The 15,185-nt window shown below is 39.8% G+C and overlaps 1 protein-coding gene across 6 annotated transcripts in view; it reads right to left on the bottom strand.

The window, feature by feature from the left end:
• The window catches only part of FKBP15 (FKBP prolyl isomerase family member 15), a 55,671-nt gene that overhangs the window by 35,136 nt on the left and 5,350 nt on the right, over positions 1-15,185 (bottom strand). For 5 of the 6 annotated variants that reach the window (XM_027105150.1, XM_027105148.1, XM_027105149.1 and 2 more), the window contains exons 2-6: positions 11,799-11,914; positions 6,535-6,619; positions 6,016-6,085; positions 2,306-2,380; positions 1,729-1,827 (exon numbers count right to left, since the gene is read on the bottom strand). In XM_027105150.1, the coding sequence (XP_026960951.1) occupies positions 1,729-1,827; positions 2,306-2,380; positions 6,016-6,085; positions 6,535-6,619; positions 11,799-11,914 (445 nt within the window). The remainder of the gene's footprint in view (positions 1-1,728; positions 1,828-2,305; positions 2,381-6,015; positions 6,086-6,534; positions 6,620-11,798; positions 11,915-15,185) is intronic. The other variant, XM_027105153.1, reaches the window with a different exon arrangement.

Raw genomic sequence — 15,185 nt, 5'->3', positions numbered from 1 at the left:
AAGTACTCACTCAGTTATTGCTAATGTTCTTTTCCAAACAGTGGCACCCACTAGCAAAACAGATTACATGTTCAGAAGTAAACCATTCCAAAGTCAGTAATCTCGCCAGGAATCAAAGTGCCTAAGAAGTATGGTTTTGGAGTCATACTGTCTGGGTACAGATTTGGGCACTGTCACTTATTAACTTGTGACCTCAGCCAAATAACTTAACTGCTGTGAACCTTATTTCAGAGTTTTTTTTTGTAAGATGGAGATAAAAGCTTTGCATATTTCCTAGGGTAGTTATGAAGACTGAGCTAATACAAGTAGAGTACTTGGCACAGTGCCTGGCAAATAACAGTAAGTACACAATAAACATTAGCTATCATTACTATATTGATTTACTGCTTCAGTGTTTGGGAACCTGTGAAAGCTAGGGGAGCCGCTAAAAAATTTCAAAATGCATTTCTAAAGACAATAAAATAAAGGCCCTTTACAAAACCATGCTGTATTCCCAGAATTCATATCTCTACCACCTACAGATTTACCCATATTGCCTTAGCACAGATTCTAGGCAAGGAATTCAGATACATCTTTATGAATAGTTTTTCTATAGTCAATGTTTAAACATAGTATACCTTAGAAACTTGCTACTCATTTTCTTTAAAAAAGTTTCGTTATCGCAATCACAGAAACGCTAACTAAAACAATGAGAAGTCATTTTTTATCAAGCGAATAAGACTAAGAAGGAAAAAAGACAGTAATTCTAAATGCTGGCAAAGGCATAGTGAGAGAATGACAGGGATGTAAAATTGTACAATCTCTCTGAAAAGCAGTGTGCCAAAGTGTATACAGAACCTAAAAATATATGAACCCTTTGATTCAATCTTTCACTTCTTCTAGACTAAAAAATAATCAGAGGGAAAAAAAAAGACAGATTTGTATACAAATCTGTATAGCGAAGATGCTCACTACAGTATCATTTATCTCAGAGACTGAAAATAATCTAACTGCCTAAAAGTAAGGGAATGATTAAATAAATTAAGGAACATTCATGTTATGCAGCTTTCAAAAATGTTTCTAAATAATTTTTCATGAGGTGGGGAAAGATGCATTTTACATCATTAAATAAAATAAGCAAGAGCTCTTAAAGGGCTATAACTACTTATGTAACTCATGAATAGAAAAAAATGAAACATTAACAGTGATTACTTTGGGTAGTAAGATTATGAATGATTTTTTTAAAAACATGCTTTTCTAAATTTTCTATAATGACCATGAAATAACTTTAAAAAATTCTCTTGAAACACTACTTTAAAAAGATAGTTGTGGGCTTCCCTGGCGGCGCAGTGGTTGAGAGTCCGCCTGCCAATGCAGGGGACACGGGTTCGTGCCCCGGTCCGGGAAGATCGCACATGCCGCGGAGCGGCTGGGCCCATTAGCCACGGCCGCTGAGCCTGCGCGTCCAGAGCCTGTGCTCCGCAATGGGAGAGGCCACGACAGTGAGAGGCCAGCGTACAGCAAAAAAAAAAAAAAAAAAAAGAGTTGTGTTTATTCCTTAAGATAATTTATGAAGTGGAAAGTGTTTTAAAGATGTAAGTTTACATTTAGCCTTTTTTTTCTCCTTAAAGTCTCATTTTCAAGCAATTTCAATAAGTATTCTTATTATTTCCCTAAAATACAGTAAGCGCAACTGATGAATTTAGTGGGTTTTTTAATGCTTGTCACTAAAAAATATATAGATATTACCTGTTTATTGAACTCCACAGCAGCCTTTTCAGACTCAAACATGATGGACCAGTTTTGTCTCTGATCATCATAAAAGGTGCTATAGTTATTGGGCCGAACCTGGGGAAAGGAGAAATGTTGGGATAACTCAACTGCAGGCAGTGTAGCAGATAAATCTGGCTGCCTAAGCTCATGTAGAAGGGCCTTGACTCAGGTGGACCCAAAGAGAGCTATCAGGGAACTTTCTTCTTCCCTCCCACCCTCCACCAATCACCCCATAGTCCACATTCCCAGAAGGCAGCCAAGAGACCTTTCCAAGAAGCTCTGTTAAGATATCCACTCTGGGGAATTCCCTGGCAGTTCAGTGGTTAGGACTTGGTGCTCTCACTGCTGAGGCCCCGGGTTTAAGCCCTGGTCAGGGAACTAAGATCCCCCCAAGCCACAAAGCACAGCCAAAAAAAGGAAAAAAAAAAAAAAGCTATCCACTCTGCTCTCCAGAGCGGAAGTAGTGGATCTAGTTCCCACCAGGTATGCATAGATCAATCTCTCCTATAAACCAATCCCAAAGGATTGATGATTCCAATACAGGAAGCCTTACCATTAGCTCAAAGTTCAGATGAATCCTGGCAACAGTAACTGGCTGTTGCTGACTGATGTAAAGAAGAATCCTATACTGTACTCAAGCAAAGATGGGCAGGAAAAAAAGAGAGAACAGAAATTAAAAGGCAATACAAAATCAGCAGTAAGATGTCAGGAGTCAGGCTTCATATAGGCATAAAACTCAAAACTCAGTTCATCCCTTAAAGCTTAAAGTTTAACTTACATCTTCTCACCATCCACTTTAATCTCTTCTCATTTTGACCCTACTCTTTAACTATAGTTAGCTATGTCTTTATTTTGTTGGTGTTTTTATTTGTATGAGGGGTGACTATGAGATATACAAACGGCCAACAGTACATGAAAAGATGTTCAACATCATTAGGCATTAGGATAATGCAAATTAAAACCACTATAAGGTACCACTTCACACTTATTAGAATGGCTATAAAAAAAAAGGAAAAATAATAAAGTGTTGGCAGGGTAGTAGAGAAACTGGAACCCTCATATATTGCTTGTGGGAATGTAAAACAGTATGGATGCTGTAGAAACAGTCTGGCAGTTCCTCAAAAAGCTAAACAAGGAATTACTATATGACACAGAAATTTCACTCCTAGTGTACATGCCAAAGAACTGAAAACAGGGACTCAAACATACACTTATACGTCAATGTTCACTGCCTGTTATTCACAATAGTCAAAAGGTGGAAACAACCAAGTGTCCAAATGATGGATGGATAAATAAAATGTGTTATATACATACAATAGAATATTATATAGCCATAAAAAATAATGAAGTTCTGATACATGCTACAACATGGATGAATCTTGAGAAAACATTCTGCTAAGTGAAATAAGCCAGACAAACACTGTATGATTCCACTTATATGAAATACCTGGGGTAGGCAAATTCATAGAGATAGAAAGTAGATTAGAGGTTACCAGGGAGTAAGGGAAGGGGGATGGGGAGTTATTGCTTCGTGATTACAGATTTTCTGTTTGGGGTGACCAAAAAATGGAAATAGTGGTGATGGTTGCTCAATACTGTGAATGTAATTTATGCAACTGAACTGTACACTTAAAAATGGTTAAAATGGCAAATTTTATGTCTCCTATATATTTACTACACACACAAATACACACACACACACACACACACAAATTAAAATTCAACCCCAGAAGGGAGGGAGGGACTGACTATGGGGGCTCATACACAATCTTGCACCAGAAAGGATTTTCTTTACCCTATGTGAAGCAGATAGAGTGAGGAGCTAATCTTATAGACTGAGCTGGTCAGGAAAGGATCACACATTTATTAAGAGCTGGTCCATTTCTGGTTGTTCCTACTCTTGAGCACTATCTTCGTAAGCTTTTGATTAAGAGTCTGGAAGGTCTCTGACTCCTCAGTCTTGACTTTTCTGCCCATCAGAGATTCTGAGCTGAGATTCTTTAGCCTCCTCCCCATGAAGTTCAAAATCTAGCACATGTATTGAGAGGAAGGTTGTTGCTTTCCCACCCTACAGTAGGATTTTATCTCCTATGCCCCACAAGATTGCAGAAGTTTCCCTCTGCCTTTCTGGCACAGCCCTTGGACTTCCACACCACCTCCAAACTCATTAAATGTCCCATGGGGGGGCTTCCCTGGTGGCGCAGTGGTTGAGAGTCCGCCTGCCGATGCAGGGGACATGGGTTCATGCCCCGGTCCGGGAAGATCCCACATGCCGCGGAGTGGCTGGGCCTGTGAGCCATGGCCGCTGAGCCTGCGCGTCCGGAGCCTGTGCTCCACAACGGGAGAGGCCGCAACAGTGAGAGGCCCGCGTACCGCAAAAAAAAAAAAAAAAAAAAATGTCCCATGGGGAAAAACTAATCTTGTGTTTGGAGCTCCTCTAGTTTTTACCAATGTCTCTTTCCCCCAGTAGTCTCTCTCTGTTTGGGACATACCTGATGTTTAGTCTACTCGTAAGCATCAGCAAAGGTCCCCAGGGAAGAGGAAACACTCAGCTCATTGGCTCTTTCCTCTCAAAATTTTAGTTCATCTAGTCCTCATAATTTCCATAGCTCTCTAATGAATTTTAAAACATAATTTTTGCAATTTATCTGTCTTTTTATAATGGTCACAGTGGGACTGTTGCCTGCCACAACATGCTACATCCTATCTGGAGGTGAAGGGTGATGAAGTCCCAATACCAGATTTTTGAAATCCAAATGGCAACTCCTAATGAATTAATAGATCTAGATAATAATCAACAATGGCTGCTAACATAACAAAATGAGAGACAATCAGACATTATTTACCTCCCAAAGGGCGAATGAAAGAGATTTCAGGAACACAGTAACCAACTACAATGCATGGACCTTATTAGATTAAAACAAACTTTAAAAAAAAGAGAGAGAGAGATAATCAGGGAAATTTGAATACTAACTGGTAGAGAATGAGATCAAAGAATTATTGTAGGTTTTGTTTAGGTGCGATAATGGCGTAATGGTTGTGTTTTTAAAAATCCTTACCTTGTAGAGATACATACTAAAATATTTACAGCTAAAACTGTATGCTGGAGATTTATTCAAAATAATTGGAGCAGGGGAAGAAGGAAAACAGGCTGCAGTCGAGATGAAACAAGATTAATAACTGCTAGAGACCGGTAATGGGTATCTGGGTGTTTGTTATTCTTGACCCACTATTTTTATAGGTGTTTCCAAATTTCCAAAATTAAGCTTTTTGTTTGTTTTTAATACAAATGAGTGTTGTCCATTATGTTAGTTACCCTGAACAGGTCATCTTCTCTCTCAGTGTCTCAGAGTCTCTGAGGTGCATGGACTCCATGTTACCTGGACCTCTGAAATTCTATTATTTCTTTTTTTTTAATAGATTTATTTAATTTATTTGTTTGTTTATTTACTTTTTGGCTGCGTTGGGTCTTCATTGCTATGCATGGGCTTTCTCTAGTTGCGGCGAGCGGGGGCTACTCTCCGTTGCAGTGCAAGGGCTTCTCATTGCAGTGGCTTCTCTTGTTGTGGAGCACAGGCTCTAGGCGCGCGGGCTTCAGTAGTTGTGGTGCGCGGGCTAAGTAGTTGTGGCGCATGGGCTTAGTTGCTCCACGGCATGTGGGATCTTCCCAGACCAGGGCTCGAACCCATGTCCCCTGCATTGGCAGGCGGATTCTTAACCACTGAGCCACCAGGGAAGCCCTCTATTATTTCTTATGCATATTTCAACAATGTTCAAAACCTTCTGGAGCAGAATTTGAAGCTAGATACAACCCACAAAAGGAAATCAGTCTCCACACTTCTATCCACATCTTTTTGACTCAAACCAATATTTTGCTGTGTGATCGACTACCCAACTCATCAAACTTTCAAAGGATAAACGGTGGTCATGCTCTAAGTGGTACACTAAATGTTGTTCACTACCTAAAAAAAGGATGTCCTCGGTAAACGGTTTACTCTGAAACTCTCCAAATTCTTAAGCTAGATCCATTTTACAAAGGTCAAACTTACTGACTTTGAGCAGTTGAATTTGTTTTAATACACAACAGTAAGCAAAATGTGACTATAAATATTATTATATATCTAACATTAAAAATTCACATTCAGTACAAACAATCAATCTAATCCTCTGATATGTAAGACATCAGACAAGTCCCGATAAAAACCGGCTCACTGATATAATTTGGGACACGTGAATATACATGAGACGAGGAGGCAATCTTACCTCTCTGGCTGTGTGATTTCCCAGGACTGCAGCACCAAATTTGCCCTGCTTTACATATTGACCATTTGTGCTACAGAAGCAAGAAAAACAGGTATTAATACTTCCTTCAACTAAGTAGAACCAGCTTTCTTTTCTGCCATATAAAGTGGGGAATCTAGTCATTCAGCCTCTAGAAAGGGACAGAGGTGAGTAGTTTATAATTTAAAGCTCATATACAACTTCTTTACTCTTTAAACATCTACTATTCATGATATCTCAGTGGAGTGGCTTTCTTTGAGCGCTTAAAAAGGCAGTTGCTGAGGGTATAAGCAGTTCCTAGAGAAAGTACACAAGATAATGGCTCTTCAAAGTTTTGTGTGCAAAATTCTCCAAATGAAACATTAAAAAGCATTACTGATACTTTGTCTATGGCAGGACTGAGTAGCCATTTTGCAATGAACAGAAAGGCTTACTGCAAAATGCAGGAGCTTAACCCACACCCCCACCAACTTTATAAAGTGTTCCTTCTCAGCTACTTACTAGCGATATGCATGGACTGCTGTTGCAACCAATACTGTGGAAGTGCCTGTTGTGGTGGGTGCTGTTTTTGGTGTCGCCTGATTTCCTGAAGACGAAGAGATGAAGCAGAAAACAAAGTTGTCATTCATTTCTTGCTTGAAACTGATTTTTAACCCTTAAAGCAGCTTCAAAATTCTTCTTTAACCTTGTAGTTAGTGTTACAATGCTTTCATGACCATTGTCCTCATTTGATCCACAAAATGGCCCTATGGCCGTGTCTGGGGATGAGGAAACTGAGGCTCTAAGCCCCCAAGTGCCTTACACGATAACAGTAGCAAGGCTAGGACTAGAACCCAGGATTCTGGCTCCACTCCAAACAAGTCTTTGGGCTGGACGAGAAGCACTGTCTAGAAAACAAGGTTACATTCCATCTTCCTTTTCTCCTTCCAGTATTTTGACAGCTTTAATAAATAAAAATGAAGCTGTTTCCCCTTCCCTTACTTCTGGGGTAGAAAACTTATGATATTAAGATTATATCCATTACTTTACTTTTACAGTGGTATAAAGTAACACTAACATTTAAAAATAGTGTATTTAGAGTAAATAACATATTCACACTCACCACATGAATCTGTTGAGAACACAGGCATGGCCATAGCAACCAAGAACTTATTTTCAAAAGTATCCTTGTTTGATTACTTTTGTGGTTATTAAAAACAAGACAACAGGCCCAAAATGGGGTCACTTAGGCTAAGACCCACCCCACCAAACAGAGATTCAATATAATTACAGTTTTGGCTCTCCCAGAAATGGAATCTTAAACCAGAATGATCTGATCAGCACTAATTAGGTAATCTGTTTGATAGACCTCTGCTACCCCCTAAAGGAAAGTAACCTTGTAATAAGCAACCCACTTTTTTGCCTAGTGTTACATTAGACTCCCCCTTCTGCCTGGTTCCTGCTCCCTTCTGCCTATAAAGGACTTTCATTTTGTCAGAGCCCCTATCTACTAGATTGGATGCTTCTCAATTCATGAATCACTGAATATAGCCAATAAGATCTTTAAAATTTACTCAGCTGAATTTTGTTAACAGTACTGAAATACCTTTTTCTGGTTATAGAGTACATGTACAACTGTAGAAAACTTAGCAAATACAGAAACACATAAAAAAATTACCTATAATCTCACCATCCAAAAATAAACATTAATAATATGATGTATTTATTCCTAGTCCTTTTTCTATACACATAAACTTTCCAGCTTTTTCATCTTTTTTTAAAGAAAATTAATGATTTGACAATCTCCTTTTTTCACTTAGTGTAGGCATTTCCTTATACTTTTCAAAACAGTCTCCAAAACACAAAATAGTCCTAAAAACACTTTTTGATGGTTAAATACTATGTTGACTCTACTAGAATTCATCCAACTTCCTATTGTTTGACATTTCTTTGGGCTGTTTCCAATTTTTCTCTATGATAAATAACACTATGATGAGCGTCCTTAAAATGCACATTTTTGCATGTACCTCTATTTACTTTCTTAGAATTAATTCCCAAAAATGGAATTATGGCATGCAAGAGTGTGAAAATTTTTAAGGTTTTGTTACAACCTGCCCAAATGCCCTTGAGAAATGCCATTACCAGTTTACACTCCCACCAGCAGTATAAGTAGGCCAGCTTTGCATCCCTGACAGCAAGGGGAGATAATCTTTCTAAATCTTTACCAATGGGATACGGGTGGCATTAGGGAAAGGGGAATGCCACCTGACTGTTGTTTTCATTTGCATTTATTGATTACAGGGAAGGAGAAATTTAACATTTTCTATAGATTTGTATTGGCCATTTACTTTGTTTTATTTTGATGAATTGCCCATTTTATGTTGTTGGCTTATTTTCCTAGTCTGGGTTGTTCTTGTTTTCCTTATTCTTTTGTAAAAACCTACAACATAGTTTTAAATTCAATCAGTACTTTCCAGTTGTATGTAATGCTACAATAAAACTTTTCTCCTGAGAAGCAGTGAATACCAAAAAACGGAGGAACTAAGGCCTCAGTTATCAGGCCAAGTCTGAAACACAGAAAAATTACTGTCTCCCCAAGGTCAGCCTAGCATCCTCCTTCAGGTTAGTTTCAACTTTTCCCAGTACACTCTCATCTCTCTACTTAACACCCTTGTTCATGGATTTGCTAGAGGGATAAGTGAGTCAGATGCCACAATCATGTGATCTTCTCATTGGTTAAACACGTCTTCCTCTCGGAAATCAGTATTGTACAGATTCTTGAATTCCCCGCTCATGAGGACTGCTTTTAATATGTATTTTCAAATCTTTTTTTTTTTCCCAAGGAAAGTTTTCTTGAATTATAGTTTTAGGTGCCTGTTTTCCCCCCCTATTTTTTTTTTTAAATTCTTCAGGGAATATACATATGTATATTCCACACGTTGGAAGTTGTTTGCTATCTTCAATATTGGTCACTTTCCTTTCAAAACTTTTTATCTCTTAAATTTTTTAATTCTTATTTTAAAAACACCCTCCTGTTAACCTTCTATTTCTCTTAAGGCATAATCTGTTGTGTTTATTCATTCTTGTGTTCCTTCTAGTTTAGTCTTCATTTCTGAAATAATTCTTCTGACATCTCTAATTCTTGCCTAAGTCCTGTCACTTACTTCTGAGATTTTAAAATTCTCACTTATGTTCTCATTTCATGTCTTATGTTATTTTCTTAATGGTAATAGGTGGTTTTAGTTTTGATCTATTCAGTAAGAAACATTCTCACAGAGTAGAGCTCTCACTGTAGGGATACTATTCTGCTCCTTGCTCTTATAACTTTGCATGGCATTTGACTCTGATACTTTTCTATTGTTCATTTTTATGTGAAATTTGCTTTCCTGAACTTTTAGACAGAGGCATGGCTCAGGGTGGCTTTCCTAACTTCGTGGAACTCACTGCTCTGTTGGATACAGAGTTCAAAAAAGCGGGAAGAATGGGCTTCCTCCTGAGACTTCCTGATTCTATTCTAGGGCTACTTTTTTTTTTTTTTTTTGGCGGTACACGGGCCTCTCACTGCTGTGGCCTCTCCCGTTGCAGAGCACAGGCTCCGGACACGCAGGCTCAGCAGCCATGGCTCACGGGCCCAGCCGCTCCGCGGCATGTGGGATCCTCCCGGACCGGGGCACGAACCCGTGTCTCCTGCATCGTCAGGCGGACTCTCAACCACTGCGCCACCAGGGAAGCCCTCTAGAGCTACTTTTATCTGGATCTTTTCTTCTTCACTTTCAATATCCCTATCCTCCTTCATTTTAATTCCACTCTCAGCAGGTCCTACTCAGGGTGGGGACCTCTCCTGGAAGGTCACCATAGTGGATGAGTTTCAACACTTCATAGGACCAAGACTGCTCCTGTTCTAGTCACCATCATCAACCCCTTGTACTTACCCATAACTAAAATGGGCAAAATGCTTTGCAGTTCCAGCTTGGCCTGCCACATTTCCCATGAACACCTGTTGGCCACTTTGGGTTCGCCCATTCTCAGATTCAAATATTCTCCCATTGCTTCCTTGTTTTCTCCCATGCAAATGTTGACACCACGGAAGCCTTGTGTCCATACCTGCTTGTATTGGGGGCGTTCATAAGGATACCTTTTCAATTGGTTTTATTGTAAATATTATCCAAGGTTTGTCCAGTTGCTCTGTTTTTCTAGAGATCTGAAGAGATTCAAGAACTATGCTGCAGCCACCTCCTTTCCCAAAAAGACTTGTTATATAAATACTCCTTGAACAGAGAGCGTCTCCTGTATTGCAAGTTTTTATTTTATTTGTAAATGCCTACATAAGACAGTAGTTTTAAGTTGAAATACCTCTATAATTCCCCTTTAAAAGTATAATTAGTTCACAGTTGTTGTTTTCTAATTTTAAAAAGCAAGTTACTTCATTGGGTGGGGACTGAGATTGTTTGTTTTTATCCACATTCATTAATTCAACCACTTTAAACTGAGTTAGAAGTACACTGCTGAGAAGAGTTGTGCCACAGGAAATGTAAAAGCATAGCCTACTAGAAATCTGGCCAGGTTATGGCTTGGAGAACAGGGCCAGCAATCCACAGCAAAGCTGCCAAAAGTGACAGGTAAGACTTAGAGCAGGGGTCAGCAAACATTGTATGTAAAGGGCCAAACAGTAAATATTTTAGACTATGGGCCATACAGTATCTGTTGCAACTGTTCAACTCTAAATATCGTAACAACATTCTCAGTGTTGGCATTGCGCCTAGCATATAAAAGACATTCAATACTTTCTTCTTCATTCAACAAATATTTAATTTAATGTCCCTTACCACCTGTTCTGCTCTGGGCTATTTCTATCAGTCCCTCACTCCTCTTCAGATTCTTACACAAAGACAGCAAAGTGTAGAGGATGGTAGACAAGCTTTGGAGTGAGTCAGATCAGGGTTCAAATTTCAACTCTGTCACTTACTGCTGTATGACCTTAACCATGTGCCTAAACCTCTCTGAGCCTCTAAAATGGTGGTAGTCTCACCTATTTCACAGAATTGTTGTGAGAATTAAATAAGACAATCTAGGTGAAGCACCTGAGACCAAACACATAGGTTTTTTAGAAATATTAGTCCCCCCTTTTCTCCTTTCGTTCAACAAATTTTCATTCAATATGTCTTGTGTTCATCCTGATGAAATGTTCAGGGGATACAGCATTGAGCATCATTCTCTAGTTGGGAAAAATTCACTGTCAGCATATATCTAACCCACCCAGGTGAAAGATGGGAAAAGCAGCTCTTCCTTCTTGCCAAAATATTGGACGGCGCCTACGTAGAGCACCCTGGGCAAAGTTTTGGAGAGTGGTGTCCACATGGGGCAGAAGAGCTTGCCTGTGACCTTCCTCCATCAGTTTCCAAAAAACAGCATACTGGGACTTCCCTGGTGGTGCAGTGGCTAAGACTCTGCGCTCCCAATGCAGGGGGCCTGGGTTCAATCCCTGGCCAGGGAACTAGATCCCACATGCATGCGGCAACTAAGAGTTCGCATGCCACAACTAAGGAGCCCACATGCAACAACTAAAACCCGGCACAACCAAATAAATAAATTAAAAAAAAAACAAAAAAACAGCATACTACCTAGCCGCCAGAATTCAGGATCTCAGAGCTCAGAGCAGCATGCACCTCGCTGGTGGTGAGCTTGGCCAGACTGATCAAGGAGGGATGACCTGGCATGTCACTTTTAGAAGGTTGTTTATCATTCCAACTAACCTGTCAGGGGCCAATCCTAACCTCTTAACTTACCTGTTGGTGCTGTTCCCTGGCCTTTCTTAGGCTGCTTTGGGGCTGTGTAGTGGAAGAATTCATTTCCATGGCCAGCAGCTGCCTGATCCAGTCCGAAAAGAGAGGCCAATCTGGTACTGTTAGTAGAAAATGAAAATGACATTTCATTTGACATATCTCAAACCTGGAATCATTATAAAAGCTGCTCATGCTCCTACCTCGAACAAATACCTCCTTGACTATATATCCCACCACTCAGTAACAGAAGCGGCAACTAAGTCTCTTCGAAATCAAGATTGTATCTCTGATATGAACAGCATCAAATGACCTTGCCCATCCACAGGACTTTGGTCAAGGCATCTCTTCTTTCTGGACCTCAGTTTCTGCATCTGTAAATTAAGGTGATTAGTCCAGGTGCTCCCTATGGTCTCTTCAAACTGTACATTCTTGCCTTTAGCAGGTCACAGTTCCCTATTTTTCACTAGTTTATTACATTGAAGTAAAACTGTATTACAGGGAATTCCCTGGTGGTCCAGTGGTTAGGACTCCACGCTTTCAAAAAATAAAAAAGAAAGAAAGAAAGAAAATCACCACCTTTAAAAAAAAAAAAAACCATATTACAAACTTACTGCATCAAACATAGTCCCATATATGATTTCATCTTTTATCTTTCACAGCAGAACCATTCTTTTATCATCCCTTGTGATGAATCTTATGCTCCAACTATTCCACTGAAACTGCTGTTACTAAAATCACCAACAACCTATTTGTTAATAAACAGTTTATCGGTCCTTATCTTATTTGGCTTTCATGCTGCCTTTTTACACTGTCAACTAACTTGTTCTTCTTTAAACAAACTCTTCTGATTTCTGTGGGGATACCTGCAGGGGTGCGAGGAGGGACCAGCCCAAATAAGACATCAATAAATGTTAATGGGATCCCTCTCTTATTGTCTTTCCATCTCTCTGGCTCCTCATTTAACTCCTTGGACTCTTCTACTATTGCCCAACCTTTAAATATCCATGTCCCCAAGATTTCATACTCACTCTCCCTTGGCAATCTAATTTATTTACCTTGATATCAGTGCTATCCAAATTCTGATGGTGCTCAAATCTGTATTCCTAGCCCAGAATTTGTTCCTGGGTGCAGACAACACAGATATCCCACAGGGAACATAAATGCAACATGTCCAAACCAGAACTCATATCTTCCAATGCCCAATGCCCAGAAAACCTGTTCTTACTCTTGTGCTCCCTCTCTTGATGAATGACATTTTGTGCCAGGATCCTCAAGACTGCCCCCAGGCTCAGTGATTTGCTAGAAGGACTCACCGGACTTACCATACAATTATAGCATAATGTATTTTATATATATATATATATATATATATATATATATATACACGCACACACACACACTCAGGGCTAAGGTCTATTACAAGGAAATGATACACACCAAAATCAGCAAAGGGAAAAGGCACACTGGAGCAAAGTCCAGAGGAAACCAGGAACAAAATTCCAAAAGTCCTCTTCCAGTGGAGTAACACAGGACATGTTACATTCCTCCAGCAATAAGTTGTAACAACATGTGAGAGTGGTCTGCCAGGAATGCTCATTAGACACTCAGTTCCCAAGGTTTTTTATTGTGGGCTAGTCACATAGAAACCTTCTAACGTGTACCAAAATTCTAGACTCCCAGAAGGAAGATAAGGTTCAGTAATAAACCATATCGTCTGTACAAACAGTGTAGGCACAGTGAGCCGCTCTTATCATTTGTGGAAAGCTTTAGTGTGGGGAACTGTTTACCAATCGAGTTTCCAGCTGCCAGCCAACCCTGTAAGCAAGACTCTCTAAGGATAACTGTCTCAGGTCTACTATGTTAACCCTTTTCTGCAAACACCCACAACCAAAACTGAAATCTGGGCATTGACCTTGACTTTTCTTTCCCCTGGTGTTCATGACCAATCCTCAAGTCCATTTGATCTTACTCGCTATTTCTCGAACTCGTTCACTTCTCCCCAGCCTCACTGACACTTCCCTACTTCAGACCACCAACACATCTACAGAGCTTGAATTCCTGCAGCCACCTCCTGTCTCATCTCCCTACCCTGGTCGTGTCTGCTTCTTATCCATCCTTCCCACTGCACCCACAGTGACCTTTCTCAAAACCAAATTTGACCAAGTCTCTTTCCTCCTTAAAACTCTCAATGACACCTCAATATTACCAAGATAAAAGTCCAAACTCCATAAGACAGTTTTACAAGCCCCTTCAAGACCGCACCTCTCCTTACCTCCCCAGCTTCCTGTCTGACCATTTCTCATCTCCAACTGCATGCTACAGTCACACTGTGGAACTTCTAATTTCTCATATAAGGCAAGATCTTTCTAATCTCCAGCTTCTGGATATGCTGTTCTCTCTGCCTGAAACATTCTTCCCCTGGAAGCTGACCCTTAATCTCAAAGTCTAGGTTAGGTGATCTTCCTTGGGGCTCCCACAGAACTCTATACTTCATTCATTCAAGAAATATGCATCAGGGCTTCCCTGGTGGCACAGTGGTTGAGAGTCCGCCTGCCGAAGCAGGGGACATGGGTTCGTGCCCCGGTCTGGGAAGATCCCACGTGCCGCGGAGCGGCTGGGCCCGTGAGCCATGGCCGCTGAGCCTGCGCATCCGGAGCCTGTGCTCCGCAACAGGAGAGGCCACAACAGTGAGAGGCCCGCGTACCGCAAAAAAAAAAAAAGAAAAGAAATATGCATCAGACACTGTGTTAAGTGCTGGGTATACATTGGTGAGCAAAACTCAGTTCTGTTTTCAAGTAGCTTATATACTCTAACAAGGGAATTAGGTATATACTATATAATTGCAAACTATAACATGAGATATATAACAAACAGCTGTTATATGGAGTTACACTCCATAGAGATTAATAAAACTTATTCAGTCTTTATCATCTAACATGGTAATTGGTTACTATTAAATACTGAAACATCCCAACAACTTTTTTTGGTCTTTTTTCCCTGATAATTTTAATGTATAATACATACTAGCATTTTGCAAAATAAATTTAATATGATTTGAAACTATTACCTTGTATTCTCAAGGTAGTGTTGAGTTTCCTGTAAATGGGGCCAACAATGTCTACTTTAAAGGACTAAGAGGTTTAAATGATATTGCAATTATAGAGAGCAGTGCTGGCCTACATTAAGACATAAACAAATGCTAATGAAATTTAGAAAAGACCAAGACTTCTCCTTTTACCCAGGGCAATCTGAGCAGATTCCCTAAAAGAATAAGATTCTAGGAAGTTGAACAATGCCTTTAACCTCCTGAAAAATTTGCAAAGCTTAGAACCTAGTTAAGATTAACAGATTATGCACAAATCATTGATAAGAAAGAATGTCCTTGGTAGC

The sequence above is a fragment of the Aethalodelphis obliquidens genome, unplaced genomic scaffold (assembly GCF_003676395.1).
Source record: "Aethalodelphis obliquidens isolate GAN/ISIS:26980383/991018 unplaced genomic scaffold, ASM367639v1 scaffold7, whole genome shotgun sequence".
NCBI lineage: Eukaryota > Metazoa > Chordata > Mammalia > Artiodactyla > Delphinidae > Aethalodelphis > Aethalodelphis obliquidens.
The sequence above is the reverse complement of the archived record's forward strand: the minus strand, read 5'-3'. Positions and strand labels throughout refer to the sequence as shown.